The 23,681-nt window shown below is 39.9% G+C and overlaps 1 protein-coding gene across 2 annotated transcripts; it reads right to left on the minus strand.

The window, feature by feature from the left end:
• Positions 1-369: 369 nt before the first annotated feature.
• Positions 370-23,293, minus strand: LOC136863189 (uncharacterized). Of its 2 annotated transcripts, none has more exons than XR_010859167.2 (4): positions 22,329-23,293; positions 3,046-3,111; positions 2,541-2,647; positions 370-2,294 (listed from the first exon to the last, which is right to left on the minus strand). XR_010859167.2 is itself a non-coding variant. In XM_067139547.2 (4 exons), the coding sequence occupies exons 1-4, from the start codon at positions 22,456-22,458 to the stop codon at positions 2,216-2,218; spliced, it is 348 nt and encodes a 115-aa protein (XP_066995648.2). In that variant the 5' UTR covers positions 22,459-23,293; the 3' UTR covers positions 370-2,215. The 2 variants fall into 2 exon arrangements, 1 of the variants encoding a protein (XP_066995648.2); XM_067139547.2 differs by having other exon boundaries at positions 22,363-23,293.
• Positions 23,294-23,681: the final 388 nt, after the last annotated feature.

Here is a 23,681-nt window from a genome sequence, read left to right on the forward strand (position 1 = left end):
CGAACATGCATTGCAAAAGCAAGAGTTTGCACGTGCTGCAGTAATAACGTCATTGTGCATGTTTAGACTTGAACACATACTACCGTTCAAAAACATAACTAGAATCACATACTATAGTTCGATGTTGTAAAACACTGCATTGCAAGACTAGAATCAAACACTGTTCAAAAAAATTTATGTTCTAAGGCGATAACATACTTACGAATCTGCTGAACACCTTCCTTCTTGACAAACTTACTCCTCTTCTTCTTCTTCTTCTTCTTCTTCTTCGAGTTTTTAAGAAGAAGGAGCGGGAGGAGGAGATGGTAATACCTAATCTAAAATAAAAGAATATGCTAAATCTACATTATTTATTTACATATTATATGTACAAGTTTTATCTTGAATCATTTTACCGTAGTGATGTTTGCGTACTTCTCCTTTCTCGATGCAATTCTTGTATGTACATGCTTTATCTTACAATTTTTATATGTACAAGTTTAAACTTAAATTATTCGTTGTACTACGCTCTCAGCGCACCTCTCCCTTCTTACTATCTTTATACAGTATGTACAGTAAATTGTGATGTAAGACAGCTTAGCGTATATAATACAAAGTACACACATCTAGCATAATATTCTCACACACACACACACACACACGCTTTATGCGAAGTAGTACCTATCAATACTACTATGCCCCCAGGCTGGAGTGTTGGTAGAATTTGGAATGACAAACCGTTTGCAACCATCATTATAAAGGGCTACTTACTAATTAAATGAGTGTACAACTGATGCTTCTTGCTTCTAATAACAGCCATTTGCTTATGTAAAATAGGTGGATTACTATTAATACAATTTTTATAATTTTCTAAACTTAGCTGATTCTGAACTACATTATTCTTAATTCCTTTCAATCTCTTTATTTGTAGTTGATCTAAGAGCATTATGCAATATGATTTGGATTTAGTACCTACAAATGAATCGATAATATTTCGAGCTCATTCGTCTTTCGTTTTACCTAGAACGTTTTTGTTTACTGGCGGTAGATTATATTGATTATTTTCAGGATAGTTACTAGTATCAAACCTACCTAAGTATGGCTTAATATCATTGTAATAGTCATCAGTTTTGATTTGGTAAGTAAACGAATCGGTATACAGAGGACCTACTGCATAGGAAATTCTATACCATCCAAATTTAGTTGTGTTGAATAGTGAGGATACGATGATGTTCTCTTCGCTACATTCGATTTCGCAGGATTTAAAGCCGACACAACAGCCCATGCGAAACACGCCTCGTCATTGTTTTGAACGTTCACAACAGCTTTTTTTCGCTTAATCCATATCGGCAGCTCGATGTATGAAGATCCTCGCAAGGGATTGTACTTATTGATGTTAACCTCTAGATACAACATTTCAACTAAAGCCCACCCTGATTCTTTTTCTTGAAATTCCTCGCTCTTCGTTGAAATAACGTTCGGGATATCCCTAAATACATCACTAAAATTACTTGGCTCACTTACTACAAAATTCTTCGTATTAAATGATTTAATTTCAGTTATTCCACTTTTATCTGTGCTCTTAATATACAACTCAAAATATTCGAAATTAACTTTAAATAAATTATGATCAGACAAAGTTTTGTCACGAAGCTATTGTACATCCGGTTGAACGCAATTTAAAAAGTTTTCGGTGTTTTGAAACTTCTGACTAGTACGAATTCTGCAACTGGAAATCCTACTTTTAAATGCAGTATTAATTTCTTCGATGTTTGTATTACTAGAACTTCTACAGGCATTGTTTTTATGCGCATTACTTCGTAAGTGACCCTGAAAATGTTAAGATGGTACATTAGTGTTACAGTGTTCGCAATGTAGTTTGAAGTTCTTCATTCTTCCTTGGCTTTTTGTTACTGCAGCTTTCTACATCTACATCAGTATTTACACGCTTTTTCGCACTACCTGAGGGTTATAGTCGCAAGTAGATACCTGATGTACTTCTACTAAGTGAGCCTGGTATTGCTCCACATTAGCGAAATACACTCCACAAACTTCACATAAAGCGGATGTTATGCTAGGGTGTTTTGATTTTATATGACGTGCGAGGCTATCCCGTCTTGTGAACGTTGCCTTACACTGCTCGCAGGGGAACATAGTAGGGTTATAGTCGCGAGCAGATGCCTGATGTTTTATTTTAAGATGACGTGCGAGGTTATCCAGTCTTGTGAACGTTACCTTACACAGCTCGCAGGGGAACATAGTGTCTTCTCTTTCTTAGAATAAAGTGTTTAGGTGAACAGCGTATGCAACAAGTTCTGAAAAAAGAACAACCATTTATCAATAGAGATTAGACAAAAGTTGCGATGTTCGGAAGAAACAAAGTTTCAGCCTACAGAGGTCAAACATTGTCGCGAGTTTGGAGTTACAAAATTAAATGTAAACGTAACGGAGACACACACAGTTGTAAAGTTCGGAAGAAACCAAGTTTTTACCTATAGAGGCTAGATATTATCGTAAATTTAAAGTTAGAAAAAGCAAACAGAGAGATGAATGTTCCATACTTAACAAAGTAGAAGTACTCTTGCAGATAACGTTCGATGAGGGCGTTGCTGCTTTTGTTAAAAATATGGTAACTCAACGTCCTTCCTTCGAGTCGCAAGGTTAAAAACTGGAAAAAACGAAAATTCAATTAATAACGGTTATATACAGTAACCAGCATGAGGTTTGACGAGAACAACTATTTATCAACAAAGATTACACAAAAGTTGCAATGTTCGGAAGACACCAAGTTTCAACCTGTAGAGGTCAGACATTGTTACGAGTTCGAAGTTACAATATAAACCTCTTCCTTGTCTATGCCTTCTACTCCTCCCATCCTACTACAAGCAGGTGAGGCTGCCTGGGAGCGGTACTGGCCCTACTCCCCAGTTGTATCCTACGACCCAATAAACAACTAATTATCAATATAGATATTACTGCCTAAGAGTAGCACATAGTGATGAAAGGAAAGAGCATTAGGTTAGTTAGATTATCAACAGAACTGCCTAACCAACAGTTTAGGCTTACCTTAAGTTGAAGGCTGCAAACTGAAGAATAGTTACTGGAATAATGTTCACAGCAGACGGTGGTTTTCTAAAAACAAAAAAAGAAATCATAATAATAATAATAATAATATTCAAAGAATTAATCTTACCTTTTGTTTTACTACTAGACGATAATAAGTTTGAATCAAAGTACAGGAATTGTATATGCACAAACTTCACACACACACGGCGAACTGCAAACTAGCGTGCGTTTCACACAGACTACAACCGGTCGACTGCGACTTGTTACTAGGCAAAAGTGCGAACGTCTACTTTACACACACACACACACACACACACACACACACACACACACACACACACACACACACACACACACAGAGCACTGCTACAAATTCAATTCTCGCGCCAAAATTCAAATTTCCCGCGGGAGGAGGAGGCCTCTGCAGAGGGCCGGTGGAGGCGGCCGAACCCGTGACTTATACTACTGTGGTGGTGGTGATTATTGTTTTAAGAGAAAGTACAATAGAAAAATACTACATTTAGAAGAAACAAACTATATACACAAATATATACAAGTAAAAGGTCTACAACAATATATGTCATACAGATGTCACACCGATTCGGCCCAAAATTTGGCCACTTCAAGGGCATTTGGATTGGCCAGCAGCAAGTCTCCCATTGTGCAGTTTGATGGACACAAGGGACAACATAGCAGTTTTCTGAAGTTCACCAGTCACAAAAGGCCGTATCGACGGGGAAATTCCATTTCTGTAGATTCGCTCTGGTTCTACCGACTCCAGATCAAAGTCTGTTTAAGGACCTCCATGTCAACCAGTCCTCGGTGTGACCGGGAGGCAACACTTCCCGTGGTTCCATCCATTTCAAAAGGCCAGGGGTCTTTTGTTTCCATTTGGTAATCCTGACTTAGTCCGATAATCCTTCCAGGTGTTCTGAAGATGTTAAAAATGCTTTCCTGGACTTCAGTCTTCGTTGGGCAGGTTGGTATCCAAAGAGTGGATGTGAAGGCATTACATTTGTTTTAAGTCTTTCGTTGTTAGCAGCAACCTCTCTCCTGACGTCACAAGGAGCAATACGGGCAAGGTAACTGATTTTCTCGAGAGGAGTTGGGGGTGAAGCTGATTCCTGCCCATGGTGCCCCTGTTAAGGTAGTTGGAATTAAAACTTCATTACCGAACCGAACGTCAGCATACCAGAAGTACTAGATGGCAACTACTCTTCAAAGGCCTTTCTCAAGGCCGAAATTAACTATATTATGCCATAACGTAAAAGATCTATCACCATCCTCTATTAAAATTAATCAAAGAGAAAAACTGAAGTGATCCGATACTTCGAAAAATGAAGGTATCGGCCAAAGGAAGATAAGGGCCACGAAGTGCGTGAAAATGAGACTCCCTAGGCCTCGAATGCTCTAATAACGTCGAAGTCGGAAAAGAACACGAGTTGACCAAGGGAGGTCGAAAAGGATAGATGAAAGTGAGGAGCCTGGCACAAGTGGAAGCAATGCCAGGACTCAGCTAAGGGCCCCGTAGTCGCAAACCCACGCTACAAAGTTCAGAGCCCCTGGGGCCCCTTCTAGTCGCCTCTTACGACAGGCAGGGGATACTGTGGGTGTTATTCTACCTCCCCCGCCCACAGGAGGATAACTATATGAAAGATTCATCAAGGTAGATAAACAGACATTTATGGCAGTGGTAGTCATATTCATTCTATTTCGGATTGAATTTTAAGAGGAAAAAATGTTTTGATATGATGAGTAACGTTGGTAACCCTGGTGTTTTCTGCCAGAGTACAGCTAAAAAAGGTACCACGTGGCAGATAAAGACACTGTTGAGTGCATCATGCGAATAAGATGACCCTAGATTAAATGTATTTCCTTTATGTAAGACATGTCTCCCTGTTTATCTTTTCCCTGTCCCTATCAACTATAATCTAGATGCTGTAAGCAGGTAAGCCATTTGGTCCATAATTACGTAGCTCTGCCATCTATTTGTAATATCATTACGTATTATCAGTCTTGCCTAAGCCACGGACGAGTGAGGTCGCATTGAGTGGAGGGTCCCGGGAGTGGGAGGTGTGGGTGAAAGTGCCGAGAGCTGGAAGGTTGTGGAGAAGTGTGCCAACAATGATTAGTGTAGAGCAGTACAGGGCGACGGTAGGAAGATGGCAGGGAAGAATGAAGAAAGAAGAAATGAAATTAGGAAGGTGTTATATGGATTTGGAGAGAAAAGGTGAATTACTGCTATCAGCGGCGGTGATTATAATTTTGCTATGTATTGGGGGGTCGAGTTGAACCCAGGCCCGACCCCTAGTAGAAATGAAGAAAAGGAAAATATGGACGCATTCAAAAGAGCCGTAAAAGAGGTGGTGGAAGAAGCTGGCCCTTTTGAGCAAATTAAAAATATGATTAAGGAACAAACCAGGGAATTTGAAAAAATTGAGGTGTGGTTAAGAGAAAAAACGGAAGATATAATAGCACAAGTGAGACATAACACCGGAGAAGTTGTAGCATTAAGGGAAAAAACAGGACGATTAGAAAAGGAGAACTTGAAGCTGAAAGTAGAAGTAGAAGCCAATACTTTATATCGAAGAAAGAAGTGCTTATTTATCTATGGTGTGCCTGAAGAGTTGAGAGAAGACAAAGTACTGACAACTTACAAAGTTGTGGACTTAATACAGGGGAATTTGAAACTTAATTTTAGTGAAGTAGATATAGATGATGGGTGGGAAAAATTAGGGGCAAAAGGCCTATCAAACTACAACTGTTTTCTACGTTGATGGCGGATGCTGTGATAAGAAATGCGAGTAATATGCAGAAAGAGAAAATATGGATCAAGAGAGACGTGAGATGGGAGACGATTAGGAGCGAGAAAATACTTAGAAAACACAAGATTCGTGCAATAAACCAAGGTTTGAGAGCGACTATTAAAGGGCAAGAGCTAGTGGTAGCAGGCAGAAATTGGAAGAAAATCTGGACTGTAAATGGACTGATAGACTTAGACAGGAGGATAAAAGAAGACGAAGAAAAAGTGAGTAGTGCAACGAAAGGTGGGGAAGTGAGGAGAGATATCAGTATCAGTGTGCAGTGTGAAGAGGGTCGGGGAGAGACGCTAAGTGAAAATGTGATCATAAACAGGAAAGAAGCCCAAGTTCAGGAAGAGAGGACAAGTGAAAAGGTGACCATAAGAAGTGAGGAAGAAAGGCAGGGGAGGGAAAGCAGTGAAGAGGGCAGGCAAGGAAGGGAAAGCAGTGAAGTAAGGGAAACGCAAAGACTGAGAAGTGAAAACAGTAGAGTAAGGCAAGATCAGGGTAAACTAAGGACAGAGGTAACCCGGCAGAGGCTCGGGCAGAATTTCGATCTGAGCCGGGGCGGACAGAGAGATAGGGAATTTAGGGCCATGTTGGCAGCTATTTATAGCAAGAAGAAATAACAATAATAAAGCGAGTAAGTAAGTAATTAAGGGCATGATTGTCGAAGAAGTAAGAGATGTAGGTGGTGTTGTGGAGTTGGAAGTTATGATGGTATTATTTGTGAAGGCTGAAATGTGGTGATGGAGAAGTGGTATGTAAGTTATGACGTGTTATGGGGCTGAAATGAGGTATTGGAGAAGTGGTGGTATAAGATGGTGGAGGGCAGAAGGAGAGTGTAAAGAAGTAGAGGTGGTATTTGAGGTGGAGTTGGTGTTAGATTGCTGAAATGTGGTGTTGGAAGTTTTTGAGGGCTTGGTATGTATGAGTATGTGTTATGATTAAGTTAGGAGGTGCTATATTGTTGAAATGAGGTGTTGGAGAAGTGGTGATATAAGATGGTTGATGCAGAAGGTGAGTGTTATTGTCGAAGCATGGATGAATATGTAGGTAATGAAGTGTGTTTAGAAGGAGAGTGTAATGGTCGAAGAAGTAGAGGTGGTATATGAGGTGGAGTTGGTGTTATATTGCTGAAATGTGGTGTTGGAGGTTTTTGAGGGCTGGGTATGTATGAGTATGTGTTATGATTAAATTAGGAGGTGTTATATTGTTGAAATGAGGTGTTGGAGAAGCGGTGATATAAGATGGTGGATGACAGAAGGCGAGTGTTATTGTTGAAGCATGGTTGAATATGTAGGTAATGAAGTGTGTTTATATTTGGAGATGGAGGAGTGGTGGTACACGTAATAGCAGAATTTAAGCGTGGAAAGGGATGAGATTTGAGAAGTGGTGTTTTGTTTGAATAACTGTCTTGAGGTGTTTTATTGGGTGGAGTTGAAGTTGTAAAAGATGTGTCTGTATAGTGAACTTGACGGTGAAGGTGGTATGTGTTGGTATAATAGGTATAGGGTAATAATGGAGTAAGTTGAAGTTATTTGCATGTGAATCTGTGCTGGTATGATATAGGAACAAAAGTCGAATGTAAGATACAAAGAAAATTGGTAAAGTAACGAGTGTATTGCTATAATATGTGAAAGGTGGTGTTAGAGAGGCGGTAGATATGAGTGTTTGGTATTTATAGGTGAAATTTTGGTTTGGTGGCGTAATGTGGAAGAAAGCTTGGTAGGTAAATCTGATCATTTAATTATGATTACAGGAGAGTAAGACGAGGTGCTATTTTGAAGGACGAGATGGTATATAGTGTGGAGGCAATAGTATTTGTGAGTGGTAGGGAATTTTTGGAGGTGGTGAGGTGATTTTAATGCGGGTTGGTAGAGATATTTTTATCTATTGCTGAAACTTTTGGATTAGGGAGGTGATATTATTGCCTTTGTGTTTGGTATGCAAGTGCTGAAATGATGATTGATTAGTTGTATAGTGATGTAAGTGTTGAGTGGAATAAGGACAACTGAAGAATATGGGAGTAAGTATGTGTAAAATGTATGTGAGTTTGTAAGAGTGAATACGGGTTGGCAAATGGTGAGTCATTGATGTATTGTGTAATATACAAATCTATTGGTGGCGAAATTGTGGAGACGGAGGGGTGTAGGAGATATGCATTGCTAAAGGACAAAGTTACAACAGGTGAGGTGTGAGGTAAACACAGTTATGGCTAGCGAGGCAAGGTCTGCCTGAGCACAGCAATGCAGAGTGGGTCATGTAGAAAAACAATGGCGGTGCGGAATGTGCAGTGTCAACAAGGACACTTGGTAGAAGGAGTTGGCTGGCTCCGGGATTGCGCATGTGATATTATATGTTTATATTGGCAAACGGTTCATAGAGGGAATCAACCGTTGGCCAGCAGATTATTAATATTATTATTATTATATTTAGCTATTCATTTGTTTATTTGATAGTTGTAGGGTGGCTTAGGTAGAACTCTATTGTGAACATGTATTGGGGCTAAACGCCTGTGTTGTTCATTAATAAATTCAATTCAATTCAATATTACGTATTATGAAGCTTTATTGAGTGAGTGAGATACTGTGAACGAAGTCGCTGCTGAACGACATACTCGGCAGCTTCATCAGACTTGAATTACTTCATGGACGAACTACTTCATGAACGAACTACTTCATTTGGACGTTTCACAGTAAAGAGTGTGAATGACTGAAGTAGATCATAGGAATGAACTGGTTCGACCCATCGCTAGGCAAGTGGCTTGCCAGACTCAACCATGGCTTCACTCTGGTCTCTTCGTCCCTTCGCCTGGGTTCGGGAATCTCCGCCCTAGGGGAATTCATCTGACTACTCAATCCGTTCAAGTGTATTTGTACTGTATGTGATCAAACTTGAGAAAAAGGTTTAACTGTGCTTGTATTTTTAACTGAAGTGTGTTGTACCGTTGTACCGTTAATTTACTTTGTGCTAATTGTGAAAATTACACCAAATTTACGTGCACACATAAATTAATGGAACTACTGAGATTCTGCCGGCTTAGAAGGGAATGCATTGACTGTGCTCATTCCCGCATTGTGTCACTAAGCATGGCAATTGTCGGCGTGAGTGAGGAGAGCGGAGAGGAGTGTGGATGCGTATTCGTAGAATCTCGCTTAATCCAGGGCATGAGTTCGAGCTATTCAAGAGAAGAGCAATATAATTTCCGGTGGCAGACCAATGCCCGATTTACCGGGTGTAAAAACTAAAACGAAACGCTGTGTTCGACACTTTAATACAGAGCAGTATGGAAAAATAGGCTGGTTATGAGGTTGTCAGAATCATCAAAACTCTACTGTTCGCCTTGCATTCTATTTTCAAATGAAAAGGGGGTGTGGAAAAGTGTAGGCTTCGATATGAATAACTTGCTTAAAGCATCCCAGCCTCATCAGCAATCACAAACACATATCTGAACTGAAATTCTGTTAACTTTCGAAACAATCAGAACAGATTCGCAACTCGATCAGCAGCGTAAACTGGAGACAATAAAACATAACGAGTTGGTAAAAACATAATAGAAAGGTGATCCAACGACTGACTGACGTTGTAATGTATCTTGAAAGACAAGAACTTCCTTTCAGAGCGCATACGGCAGATTCAAGTTCCAACTATCTACTGTTGTTAGGTACACGTCTGCCGATGGAGAAGTACAGGAACGATTTCTTGGATTTACCGACGCAAGCGCCGACTGCACTGCTCCTGCTCTTGCAGATCACGTGTTCCACATGACGGACAAGTTCAACTGTGGTTCTAAACTAGTCGCTCAATGTTACGATGGAGTCGCAGTGATATGGGGAGACCTCAGTGGTTTACAGAAAATATATATATATCCCGACGCTTTATTCATACATTGTTTTGCTCACAGATTGAACCTTGTCCTTACACAGACAACTTCTAATATAAAGGAATGTAAAATATTCTTCATGACTGAGGAGCCTGTCCTCTTTCTTTTCTAATTTGACGAAGAGAACTGCTGCATTAGATAAAGAAGTCAAGAGACGATTTCGTAAAGTGTGTCAACACGATGGAGTTACAACGAAAGACTCGTTGAAACAGTTAGTGAACAAAAAGAATTAGTTCAGTTGTTCGAGAATATCCTTGATAATGCAGAGCAATGGGATAGTCAAACGTATCACGAAGCTCGATGTTTTAACAGTGTTCTCTCAGAATTCCATTTCAATTTCATTTTGTTAGTTTTCAGGGAGGTATTTTGCTTAACCAATTTTCTCTTTGAAATACTTCAAACGAAAGCGCTGGATGTACATTTCTATACTGCCAAAGTAGAGAAAACAAAAAGTATCATTCAAGGAAAATGAAATGAATTTGAAAGAGTATGGAACAAATGTGAGAGAGCTACGAGCTGCCAAAGAAGGGACTACGTCAAAGTTAAACCAGCGACATAAATTCACACTACCGTCGCATCTATTGCGAGATATATGACAATACACAAACCCAACTAGAAGTTCGGTTCCCAGGGCCCAGTTTCATAAAACTAACTAATAATATTAGAACTCATAAAAATAATTATTAGTTAACCAAATTCTGTTTCATAAAGATTTACACATGACTAATAAAATATCTTCACTAATAATATTAGTTCATTAGTCATCTGATACAAATGGAGGTTAGAATAGGTCTGTTGCACACGCTCTTGGTTTGGGTTTGTTCCTAGCAGTAGGCTGACTATTAATCCACATGTTTAAAGGCTCACTTGAGATTTTCGTTGTTGTGACTTCAATACATATGAAAATGGATAAAAGAAGTGAAAATGTGAAAGAAGAAAATTTATTTGCGGAAAGTGATAGAGATAAAGCGTCAACTATTCGCAGCCTTTTTCACACTATAACTCTCCTTGTTCCTTTTACTTTTTATTCATGCGCTCTTAAAAATCTCTGCAAAGATGGACTAACAAAATCGTTGTTTATTACCCCTGTTGGTGGGGGCAGTAGAATAACAGCCACGGTATCCCTTGCCTGTCGTAAGAGGCGACTAAAAGGGGTCCCAGGGCTCTCAACTTGGGAGCGTGTGTTGGTGAACATGGGGTACTGAGATGAGTCCTGCCATTGCTTCAACTTACTTCTGCCAGGCTCATTTTCATCTACCCTTCTGAACTCCTTTGTTCAACTCTTGTTCTTTTCCGACCCTGACAGTATTAGGTTGCGAGGCCGAGAGAGTCTTTCATTATCACGCCCTTCGTGGACCTTCTCTTTCTTTAGCCGATACCTTCATTTTAAAAATGTCGGATCATTTCCATTTTTCTATCTGATTAGTGTTATTATAGATGATGGTTGCCTAGTTGTAGCCTACTTCCTCTTAAAACAATAATCATCACCAGCATCATCTTGGTTTACTGGTGATATAAGCCAGTAGCGTAGCCAGGATTTCAGTTTGGGGGGGCCCATTCATCCAGAATTTTATTTTGATAGGTGTCCAAACTTCCATATTTTAGGTGGTGTAGAATACCGAAAAAGGAAATGGGTGTCCTTGGATCCAAGTAAGAGTGGTGGATTCGTGCGGATTCCGGAAGCTAATAGTAATCTTCTTCTTCTTCCCCCGATTTTCCCACATCTGTAGGGTCGCGGGTGCGAACTGTGTCGCACATGTGGACTTTGCCCTGTTTTACGGCCGGATGTCCTTCCCGACGCCAACCCTATATAGAGGGATGTAATCAGTGTTGTGTGTTTCGTTGATGGTCGGTAGTGTAGTATGTTGTCTGAATATGAATATGTTGGGACAAGCACCTAGTCCCCAGCCAGAATAATTAATCAGACGCGATTAAAATCCCCGACCCAGCCGGGAATCGAACCCGGGACCGTCTTAACCGAAGGCCTCAACATTGATCATTCAGCAAATGAGTCGGACTCCGGAAGCTAATATTAATGTACATTATGTATAAAATGCTCAATAAAAGTACATTCGTTAAAACTCCTGGGGTGTCTGGACTTCTTGGACGACAACCCCCCGCCCCCCCGTCCCCGTCCCCCGGCTACCTCTGTTACTCCCATCCCAACATAATTGCAGCATTTCATATATTCCGAGTACAAGTGAAATGAATGCAAGAATAAACAGTTTGAGTAAGGATGCAATATTCTGGTTTAGAATAAATACGGTAAAGTTATAATAATAATGGTCATGTGATAAGCAATAAAGGAGTAACATTTCATACAAATAATGCGGCAAAGATATACACACACACGCGCGCGTCGAATACAGGTTTCTCGTCCTTCTTGTCCATGGCTAGATGATGAAGGCAAGAGAATGATGGCCCACCGTGACTCGTTATTTCGACATTATTACAAACCCTAGATGACACAGACTTCGAATCTAACCGCATCTTAAGAAATCGCACAAAGCAGTTAATCAGAAATTTCAAAAAAAAATTCGGAATTTAGCTAACAACTTAAATTCTAATCGCGCACGGGACCAGCTTAGAGCTCTGGGAATAGGAAAACATCAACAGAGACAGACAACTCCTGACATTCCACTTGACAAACTGAACGATTACTTTAGTAGAATAAATAATCAACCTACCCAAATTAACTGCACCGACTCACCGCCCTCCTCCAGCCAATCCACCATTCACATTTCACAGTGTCACAGAAAATCAGGTTAAAAGGCTTTGTACTCGATTAAATCAAAGACTACAGGTGTAGATGGTAAACATACTACTTTTATACATAACATTATGGGTGTTATCTCGCCTATGCTGACGCACATACTGAAATACTGTTTACTAAACGGAACTTTCCCTACTGTCTGGAAAAAAGCCGATATTGTATCGGTACCTAAGAGTTTAGACCCACAATCACCCTCTGACTATCGTCCTATCACACGAAACAAATACGTAAAAAGATTTTTGGAGTTCTTCACCCTCTTAAACGGCAGAGGGATGTATTTCCATTTGAGCTACAGGCCAAACGAATACAGTCACTCATTCTCCCTATTCTTGATTATTGTGACGTTGTTTTAGTTAACATGACGAAAGAAGAAACACTTAAACTTCAACGAGCACTGAATACCTGCCTGCGATTTATTACAAGATCGGGTACAATGTTCATATCACCCCATACTATCAGGCTGTCTCATGGCTGATGTCTGATAAACGTCGGCAGCTACACACTTTAACGATGGTGATCAGAGTGGTAGCTGAAAGTCAGCCAATGTATATTTCTTCTAAATTCATCTTTCTATCATTTCACAACTTGAATACACGTTCTAGATTCATTCTTTCTATTTCACTGCACTGCACAAATAAAATTAATAGAAAATTTGTGGTGACTGTCGCCAGATTATGTAATTCCCTGCCAGTTCAGGTCAGAGAAACTAGCTTTTTTTAAACAACGATTTAAGGTCACCTGCCGAGACTACCTGCTGAGGACAGCTGACTGAACGGTTGACGTATGAATGTGTGTATTCCTGAGGATTAGCCATTTTTAAGAGTTTTTAATATTAATTAGTTCTAATATTAATTTAGTAAGTAATGTATTTAAATTTATTTTCAAATCTTTTTTTTTTTTGCTAGGGGCTTTACGTCGCACCGACACAGATAGGTCTTATGGCGACGATGGGATAGGAAAGACCTAGGAGTTGGAAGGAAGCGGCCGTGGCCTTAATTAAGGTGTGAAAATGGGAAACCACGGAAAACCATCTTCAGGGCTGCCGATAGTGGGATTCGAACCTACTATCTCCCGATGCAAGCTCACAGCCGCGCGCCTCTACGCGCACGGCCAACTCGCCCGGTATTTTCAATTCTATTAATTTATGTAGTTTTAACTATTTTAAGTATTAGGTATTCCAGAATTTCGTTGTGCATATACAGTACACTGAGTCGTCGGAGATCCCTGTTAATATCTTGTCTTGCAGTGTCGATATATATATTTTATTTAAGATTCTGATTAGTATGTGGTTAAGTGTACGAGAGGGCCTGGAGCCCTAACTTCGCCACTGTACTGAAGGCACTAATCTATATATATAAAATAGCTTGTCCTGACTGACTGACTGACTGACTGATTCATCACCGCCGAGCCAAAACTACTGGACATAATGAAATGAAATTTTGGGGATACATTCATATTAAGATGTAGGTGCTCGCTAAGAGAGGATATTTGGATATTCCGTTGCTAAGGGGGTGAAAAGGGGGGGTGAAATTTTAAAATGAGTGTATCTATATCTCAAAACTTTAAAAGTTTACAAATGTAAAAATTGGTATTTAGAGTCTTCTTTGAAAATAAGGAAACACGTATTTTTTGGTTTTCAGAAAATCCCAATAGGACGGGTGAAAAAGGGGTTGAATGCCTTTAATCAGGACACCGATACTTATATCTCAGAAACTGTAGATATTACAGACCTGAAAATTGGTATTTTTGCTCTCTTTTAAAAATAAAGAAACACGTATTTTTTGTTTTTGGAAAATCCAATTAATGGGAGGGGAAGAGGGGTTGAATTTTTGCAATGAGTGTTTCTATATCTCAAAACTTTGAAAGTTTACAGATTTCAAAATTGCTATTTAGAATCTTCATTAAAAATAAACAAACACGTATTTTTTTGTTTTCGGAAAATCCCAATAGGAGGAGTGGAAAGGGGAGAAAAAAGGGGTTGAATGGATTTAATGAGGATACTTATATCTCAAAAACTGAAGATGATATAAACCTGAAAATTGGAGTTTCGGGTCTCCTTTAAAAATGAAGAAACACGTATTTTTTTGTTTTTGGAAAATCCAATTAATCGGGGGGTGAAAAGGGTGTGAATTTTTCAAATGAGTTTTTCTATATCTCAAAACTTTGAAAGTTTACAGATGTAAAAATTGGTATTTAGAATCATCATTAAAAATAAAGAAACACGTATTTTTTGGTTTTCAGAAAATAACAATAGGACGGGTTTAAAAGGGTGAAAAAGGGGTTGAATGCCTTTAATCAGGATACCGGTACTTATATCTCAGAAACTGTAGATATTACAGACCTGAAAATTGGTACTTTTGATCTCTTTTTAAAAATAAAGAAACACGTTTTTTTGTTTCTGGAAAATCCAATTAATGGGAGGGGGTAAAGGGGGGTGAATTTTTAAAATGAGTGTATCTCTATTTCAAAACTTTAAAAGTTTGCACATGTAAAAATTGATATTTAGAATCTCCTTTAAAAATAAAGGTACACGTATTTTTTGTTTTCTGTAAATCCGAATAGGAGGGGTGTAAAAGGGTGAATAATTGGTTGAATGCCTTTAATGAGGATACATATATCTCAGAAACTGAAGATATTACAGAACTGAAAATTTGTATATGGGATCTCCTTTGAAAATAAAGAAACACTTATTTCTTTTGGAAATTCCAATTAATGGCGGTAAAACAGGAGTGACATATTGGGGTGAATTTTTTGAAAGAGTATATCTACAGAATATCTGAGAAACATACAATGATACAGACGTAAAAAGTGGTATTTGGAATCTCCTGTAACTGTAAAGAAACATAGGTGATTTGTTTTTGGGAACTCCTCTTAAGGGGAACTAAAAAGGGGGTGAAATTTTAAAATGAGAATTTATACAGTATATCTAAAAAAACCTGAACATGTTACAGAAGTGAAAAATGGTATTTTTTTATCTTTATTTAAAAAAAGGAACGAGTATTTTTAGTTTTCAGAAATACCCCTTGGGTGGAGGGATGGGGTAAAGCGACTGAAAAGGGTGTTGAATTCTTTTAATTAGGCTACTGTTATCTCAAAAATGAAGATGTTACAGACGTGAAATTTGATATTTGGAATCTTCTTTAAAAGTAAAGAAACACATTTTCTCGGAAAATCCAATGAAGGGGGGGGGGGAGAGGTGAAAGAATTGAAAAGTTAATTGACTTAATTGTATGAGAATACTTACATCTATTAAAAACTAAAGTTGTTAGGGCATACAGACATGAAAATTGGTATTTGGATCTCCTTTAAAAACAAAGAAAAACGCGTTTTGGGGGGGAAACCATCTTTGGGGGCGGGAGTGAAAAGGAGTTGAATTTCTTTCATGAGGACACATAAATCAAAAACTGAAGAAGTTAGAGTCGTGATAATTGGTATTTAGAAGATTCTTTACTATTAAAGAAACAAGTATTTTTTGCCGTAAAATTCTCTTATGGGGGGGGGGGGTTGGAGGAGAGTGAAAGGAAGTGAAATAAAGTGAATTATTTTAATCTCAAAACTGAAGGTAACAGACGTGAACATTAGTGTTTGGAATCTCCTTTAACATAAAGAAACACGCCATCTTTTAGTCTTCTTTTTTTTGGGAAGGGTGGCTAAATAAACTTAACGGCGGTGGGGTGTAAAAGGAGGCGAGACCAATTGATTTTACTGTTCATAATGTATTTATAAGGAGCCTCCGTTGCTCAGGCGGCAGCGCGCCGGCCTCTCACAGCTGGGTTCCGTGGTTCAAATCCCGGTCCTCCATGTGACATTCGTGCTGGACAAAACAAAGGCGGGACAGATTTTTCTCCGGATACTCCATTTTTCCCTGTCATCATTCACTCCAACAACACTGTCCAATATAATTTCATTTCATTTGTCATCCATTAATCATTGCCCCAGAGGAGTGCGACAGGTTTCGGCTGCCGGCACAATTCCTATTTTCGCCGCTGTATGGGGGCTTTATTCATTCCATTCCTGACCCTGTCGAATGACTGGAAACAGGCTGTAGATTTTCGATGTACTTATTCTGATCATAAACCGATCATTTTTAATCTTTCCTGGGTTCGTTTTCAAGAGCCATCTTTTCCTTCGGAGAACGTTCTTAGATTGCAGTAGATTCTCCTGGCATATAAATAAAAATTTAAACACATTAGAAATAAACGATAGGAATGAGATTGACCGTCCAATTTTTCACCTCCATAATAAGGTCAATAATGCACGGAAGTATGTTATTCGTGATCCAGCACACTTGCCTACGCGCCACAATGGTGTTGGTCACATTTTCAACAATGACAATGGCAGCAGATGTAATTTACCGCCAAGTAGCGGTCTTGCATCTTGCTGTGGGGTCCAGAACATCTATAATAATAATAATAATAATAATAATAATAATAATAATAATAATAATAATAATGTTCTGGACCGTCGTCAAATGTGCGGACCGCCCTGAAAACGGGTCCTGGACGGGTAATGACTAAGAATGCAGTCCGGCCGCGGGTTCAGTATCGCCAAGGCACCCAAGACGACACCACGCTGGATCTCCTGAAGGATTTGTCCCATATTAAAAATGCTTATAGGAAAAGATGGCAAATATTATGGACCCAACTGACCGGGTGGAATACCTGGACTTAGCACGGAAGTACGAAATCGATTGCTGGGAAGAAAGATTGAAAAATGGGAGGAAACTTCCCACAGTCTATTAGAAAACGAGTCAGATCACGAATTTTGGCGGATTCTCTCAGAAAACGAGTTAGATCGCGAATTTTGGCGGATTATATATAATACAATAAGCATTCAATTCTAAATTTCAGTATAATACCGTAGCGAAGCACGGGTATCTTGCTAGTAAATAAATAAGTAAACAAACAAACACACAAACAAACAAACAAACAAATAAATAATGTAAAGCGTATGGGTATAGATATTTTGTTAGTTGGTAAAGGAAAATACGCGTTACAACATATGCTATGTAGGGTTTAACTTGTCCTATTAGTTTCCAACGCGGTTAGGGACACGCAGCTGTGAGCTTGCATCCGGGAGATAGTGGATTCGAACTCCACTGTCGGCAGCCCTGAAAATGCTTTCCCGTGGTTTTCAATTTTCATACGAAGCAAATGCTGGAGCTGTACCTTAATTAAGGCCACGGCCGCTTCCTTCCTACTCCTAAGCCTTTCCTATCCCACCGTCGCCATAAGACCTATCTGTGTCGGTGCGACGTAAAGTAATTTGTTAATTACTTTCCTCGCAAGCCTGGGATACAGAATATAGTAGTATAAAGTTAGAGTTTTGTGACGCTAACATTCGTATGTATAATTTTTATTAACGTGTCAGAAACCAACGACACTGAGCTGATGCCATGTCAACACCGTTTTAAGGGTTACCGATCCAAGCCGGGATTTGAACCTGCGAACTCGGACTCAGAAGGACAGAGACACAACCAACTGAGCCACATGAAAAGAAGGCGTTTGTGATTATTGTTATAAATAGATGCAGTTAGTATTTTTACAAAGGTTTTATGAGGAGCATTCATTAAGGCGTACGTTTTCTTACTGTCCTAAGGTCTCCTTATTTTCGAATTTGACTTAAGGCATCCTGCATTCCATTCCCGGCACTGACAGAGTTAAGAAAGGCATGGGATGGGGAGGACACAACCTTGTTTTTGGGTGCAGTAGAGTTTTCCTTGAGTTTCCCGTAATCGAAATATGTACGGCCTGGAAGGTAGTCACCTTCACGGAGTGTAGTACTTTTTTTTTTTTTTTTTTTTTTTTGCTAGGGGCTTTACGTCGCACCGACACAGGAGAGTGTAGTACCAAAGTGGTTCCTTTTTTAAGAAGACAAATTAAATACAGATTCTACTTCCTCACAAACGAAGAACGATATTATCAATTTTACGAGCAGTTTCAATAATGCAGCCGGTGTATGTTAAGAGTACAGAAGCTATGATTGTACATGGTAACAATCAAAACCAACAATATCTACTGAAGATCCGTCACCGCACTCGGTAGGACCGGCTTTCTTTTTATATCCACCGGGCGAGTTGGCCGTGCGGTTAGGGGCGCACAGCTGTGTGCTTGCATCCGGAAGATAGTGGGTTCAAACACCACTATCGGCAGCCCTAAAGATGGTTTCCCATTTTCACATTAGACAAATGCGGGGGCTGTACCTTAATTAAGGCCACGGCCGCTTCTTCCCACTCTCAGCCCTTTCCTTTCCCAACGTCGCCATAAGACCTACGGTGCGACGTAAAGCAAATTCTAAATAAAAATCTTTTCACAGCCCCTTCCAAGGAAAAGTATTATCCACGATACTGGCCTAGACTTACACCCCACCCACTGAAATTATTTTGTGGGTACGCCATTGAAGGTACAAGGTAAGTCCGAAGAATGGTTGGATACTCAAAATACGCCGCCATAAATGATGCGGTTCTGGCTCAAAAGTGTAAGGAAACGTAAGGGACGGGATCTAGTGTTTAAGTAGAATCCGTATCAATAGAACGTGACTTCCCATTTTAAAAATGTTTCATGTATCGACTGCGATTCAAGCCTGGGCCGTCCTGGTGAGAAGATAGAACCATTGGAATGGAGTTATCACGCCCGCCAATTACAAAATAATTACCCGCACTTTTGATGGTGCTATTTGAGGTTCCAATCAGTCCCCAGGCATTTGACAAAATATATAGGCCTACCTATCGAACTTAGGCACGACTCCGCGATTGTCTTGCTATTTTAAAAGTAAAAAAACTTTTTCATAACTTACTTCTCGCTCGGTGAGGAAAGCAACGGGAAAGTACCTCGCTCCTCATTTCCCTCGTACGCCTCTTCAGTGATGCCTAGGCCATCTATGACAGCTGATGGCGGAGCTGTTGAGGATCCAACCAGCCTTCGGGCTGAGGACTAAACATACATACCGAGGGTGCACATAGTGTTGGCTTCTCAGTGACAAAACGGTCCCTCTTCAAGAAAGGTTACTTATATGGCACAAAATGAGGAACTAACGTGCAGCTCACAATCCTGTCAGTCTTCCCAACACTGCAACTTAAACACAGCACATCTCTCAACCACGGTACAACCCGAGGGTCCCTAGGACATTGTTGTTTCCTGGAACCGATATGCAAAAGCTGACACGATGTTGTAAGCCTGCAACTGTTTCTGGACGTGGCCCCCCGTTATCTCGGTGGTCACGTTCCGGCCCCCTACCGAGTAATCCCCTGCTAATTGCCCCTTTCTTTATGTCTTAACATTTGTCAACACACGGTTACATTCCTAATACTGAGGCCTCTACAGGGAAATATCCCCGCGCATCACAATCCTAAGTGTCTTCCTTTCATTCAAGCAGTACAAATATGGGAATTATGTATGGCCCTATTGAGCCCTGCTAGTAGATTCTTGTCGCTACATTAACTTAACATTTTGGCGTACGTTTTTAAGTTGTTCATACCATACGTAAAACAACGGCTGATCTTCTCTCTAGTTTCAGGAAATATTTTGGGGGGGGGACCCGGCCCCACTGCCCCCCCCCCTTGGCTACGCCAGTGATATAAGCCAAGATTTTAAAAGATACTTGGAGTGTCCGAGCAGAACTGCACTAGAGAAACACAATGATACTGTGTATCACTACCAACCGGTGGAGTGCAATGCGAAGCTGCTATTTTAAGGTTATGCTTCATTCCTTGCAGTGGAATGTTCTATTACCTACCAATCCTATCAAGCAAATACTCAAAAGTTATGTAATCTAACCTAAATCTCCCATTGTACCGGTATTCATATGTTTGTTATATGTCAGCACAGGCTGTTTTTGACGTAACATTTATTGAACGGTGAATACCTACACTCGCTCCTTATCACTATTTGAATCAGAGTCGACCATTTCAGTGATCTTCATGATTTTATGCCAAAATATTAAAATACCGCTCACTTTGATTTCACTAATAATATGAATTATGAGTCAAAATACACTCATGGAAATAATCCTAATAATATGAGTAACTTTTATTAGTCATGTTGTCTATGAAACAATTTACTAATATTATTAGGAACATCTACTAATAATTTTGACTCATAAACTAATAACTAATATTATCAACTAATAATTTTATGAAACATATTAATATTCTTGGTTTTTTACTAATAATATCAGTGAAAGACGTTTTATGAAACAGGGCCCAGCACTCGAGAAATTAACATTACAGTTAGTTGATCAAAAGAACACAAAGAAAAGTTTTCCTGAAGCAGCATTCTGTTCTTTGAAACAAAGTTACGGTCAGCATTTTGACTTCGCCCGTCTCAGAAGCCAGCTCAGTGTAGCTTATTCCTCCGATGAGTATCCCACGATTGGAGTTCTAAAACTTTTGTTTTATTTAAAAAGTAATGGATTGTTATCTTCTGCCTTTTCTGAACTGTTTAAGTTATGTGCGTTGATTTCAACTATCCCAATGTCCAGCGCTAGTGCCGAACGTTCAATCCACACCTGCTGCAGAAACACACAGGGACAACAAAGACTCTCGAACTTGTCTCTACTGTTGATTGAGAAGACGTTGCTAAGATTGAAGTCATCAAAGAGTGAAGAAGAATTCTACAAACTTGTCATAGAAGAATTCGTCAAGGAGAGGCAGATGGAATTAAGATTCAAATAGCACAAGACAATGTGAGTTGTTATATTTATTTTACTGTATATATCTTCTTAGCTTATGATATGTGCTTCCCTTACCGTGAAAGTCTCACGCCACCACTGATCAGCAGTTATTAACAAATTATACGGGTTATTCAGCTAAGAAGTTCATCAATATGCAATACTTTCCTAGGCTTTTAATGAAATTTATCGCCACACACGTTTCCATGTGAGAACAGCTAATGATATACTATCATGCTTACACTCGTAGTTACTTGGACTGCACAAGAGAATCTGTCTCGAGAGCGTTACCCATCACCCCTGTCGAAGGAATTGGAGAAATCTGGGGCATTTTAGATTACACGTTCCACTAATGTGTAATAGTGGTTGCATATGTAGCAAAGCACACCTTCCCCGTCTCAAGTTTGAATAATCCACGCCTCTAGAATCCAGGTAGGTGTACATCCCATCTACAGTTATTCACAACTTAAGCAGTGTTATTCAGCTAAGCTGTCCACCCCAAATAAGTCGCAAACAGTTCAAGATACTGACGTTCTGTTTTCACTTTCTTTAATGGTATTAAGGGGTTCATAGTTGAACATGCAGTACTTTTCCAGGCTATTGACAAAATTTATTGGCTCATATGTTTCTATATGAGAACATTATATCACACAATAACTGATGATGATATACCATCAAGTTTACACTTGTAGTTACTGGGACGTCGCACAGCTCGCAGAATAGGAGAATCGGTCCCAAGATCTGTGATGTCAGCCTCGAGCGAGATCGTTGACCATCGCTACTTGCAAACTGAATAATGCCTCTCTAGTACCTACCAATTATTGTGCTGGACTTTTGGCATGTAATATAATGATTAGACATTGTATACTACAGCCTCTCCTACCCTGCATCCAACATTCTGATGTTGAATTATTTTATTACCCACCAACAGGACTCCAACCATCTAATCACAGTGTCAGACCATACCGACTAAACGCCTTAACGAGCATGGTCACTTTATTGATATGGGTTACAAGATGCTGCCATCTTCTCCTACAGATGTGCCCTTACCAAGGGATTAAATTCTGCCTCTTAAAGCATGAGGGATTTCAATACTTTGAGTTCATTTGTTTCTGAAATAACAGACACATCTTCATGACAAGTCTCCTGAACAAACCTGTGGAGGTCAAGAATGTTTCCACTCAAGTCACCTCATCGCTGCTGGGATGAATCTGTATGACATGGCCCATCTTCCTCCAGTAGAACAAAAGTTTGAAGGTGCAGGGAAGTTTGTTGCGTTTTGCCATTTTGTTTGCTGCTGAAGCTGACCCAAGTACACTTTCAACCAGGAACGCCAGAACTGCTGGAACAGAAACTGTAAGAGTTATTTGAAGGCATCTCTAAAATATCATGCTCAGTTGGGATGAGCAGTGAGCTGCTCATCAAAAAATTGGATGGAATTACACCATCAGGGTCACTTGTGTCTGGTAATAAAGGAGAGATAGATTGCGGGATGAAGACTACTTTAACCTGCGAATATACAGTGTTACTTTCTTCATGTTATAAATTTAGCCGATTTGAAAGCTGCCCCCACATAAGCCACCAAAATCTCATACCCCTGGGGTTTGAAATGTCAAGTATGACCCTCCTCTGATGCAAAATTCCACATTGTTTGGGTAGTGTCTTCCCTGCATAAAAGCATTTACAAATCTAGAGCTGTGCCAATGAAGTTTGTTCAATTGTCTGAATGGATGTGCAAACAGATCCCACACCTACTCAAGAACGATGGAGACCTGGTAGCACGGCAGCATCTTTACGTCACACACTATTTCGATGTACACCGTTTCTGCGGGGAAGAAAACAAATATGTCACTGTTTTAAAATGAGTATTGATTGTCACAGCTGAGATATACAGTGCTACAGAAATTGAAACTTTTGAGGATGCAAAAGGTCTGCTAGGCACTACTCTGTGCTGCGGCAATTGTCCCATAAGAGGACCACAAAGGGAATTGTGAACATGCCTGCCAATGAAGGACGGTCCTTCGGGCAAATTTCTCCTGTTCAGTGGCCAACACTGCTGTCTTCCTTTTTAAAAATTGGCTTTACATCGCACCGACACAGTTCTTACGGCAACGATGGGATAGGAAAGGGCTAGGAGTGGGAGGGAATCAGCCGTTGCCTTAATTAAAGTACAGCCCCAGTTTTTGCCTCGTGTGAAAACGGAAACTACAGAAAAACATCTTCAGGGCTGCCGAGAGTGGGGTTCCAACCCACTATCTCCCGGATGCAAGATCATAGCTGCGAACCCTTAACCGCACTGCCAACTCACATGGTATTGCTGTCTCGATATGAAACTGGTAACTGGGTGATTGACAAGAAACAAGACTGGACGACATTGGGTTACCTGGAGTTACCATCACACTCGAATCAGTCTCGCATTATCGTATATCGTGCTGGTGCAAAAAGTTGGCTTCTTTTAAGATGGATACTTTATTTGGCTGGGAGTCTAACTACACTTAGCGAGGACAGT

The sequence above is a fragment of the Anabrus simplex genome, chromosome 2, assembly GCF_040414725.1.
Source record: "Anabrus simplex isolate iqAnaSimp1 chromosome 2, ASM4041472v1, whole genome shotgun sequence".
Taxonomy (NCBI): domain Eukaryota; kingdom Metazoa; phylum Arthropoda; class Insecta; order Orthoptera; family Tettigoniidae; genus Anabrus; species Anabrus simplex.

What these genes read in the sequence shown, in the direction of transcription:
- LOC136863189 (XM_067139547.2), bottom strand. Translation starts at nt 22,458, where the DNA reads ATGGCAAAACGCAACAAACTTCCCTGCACCTTCAAACTTTTGTTCTAC. An exon ending in TTTGCAGCCTTCAACTTAAG is followed by an intron (nt 2,648 to 3,045) that starts GTAAGCCTAAAC and finishes CGTTTTTTCCAG; the next exon opens with TTTTTAACCTTGCGACTCGA. An exon ending in GAGTACTTCTACTTTGTTAA is followed by an intron (nt 2,295 to 2,540) that starts GTATGGAACATT and finishes TTCTTTTTTCAG; the next exon opens with AACTTGTTGCATACGCTGTT.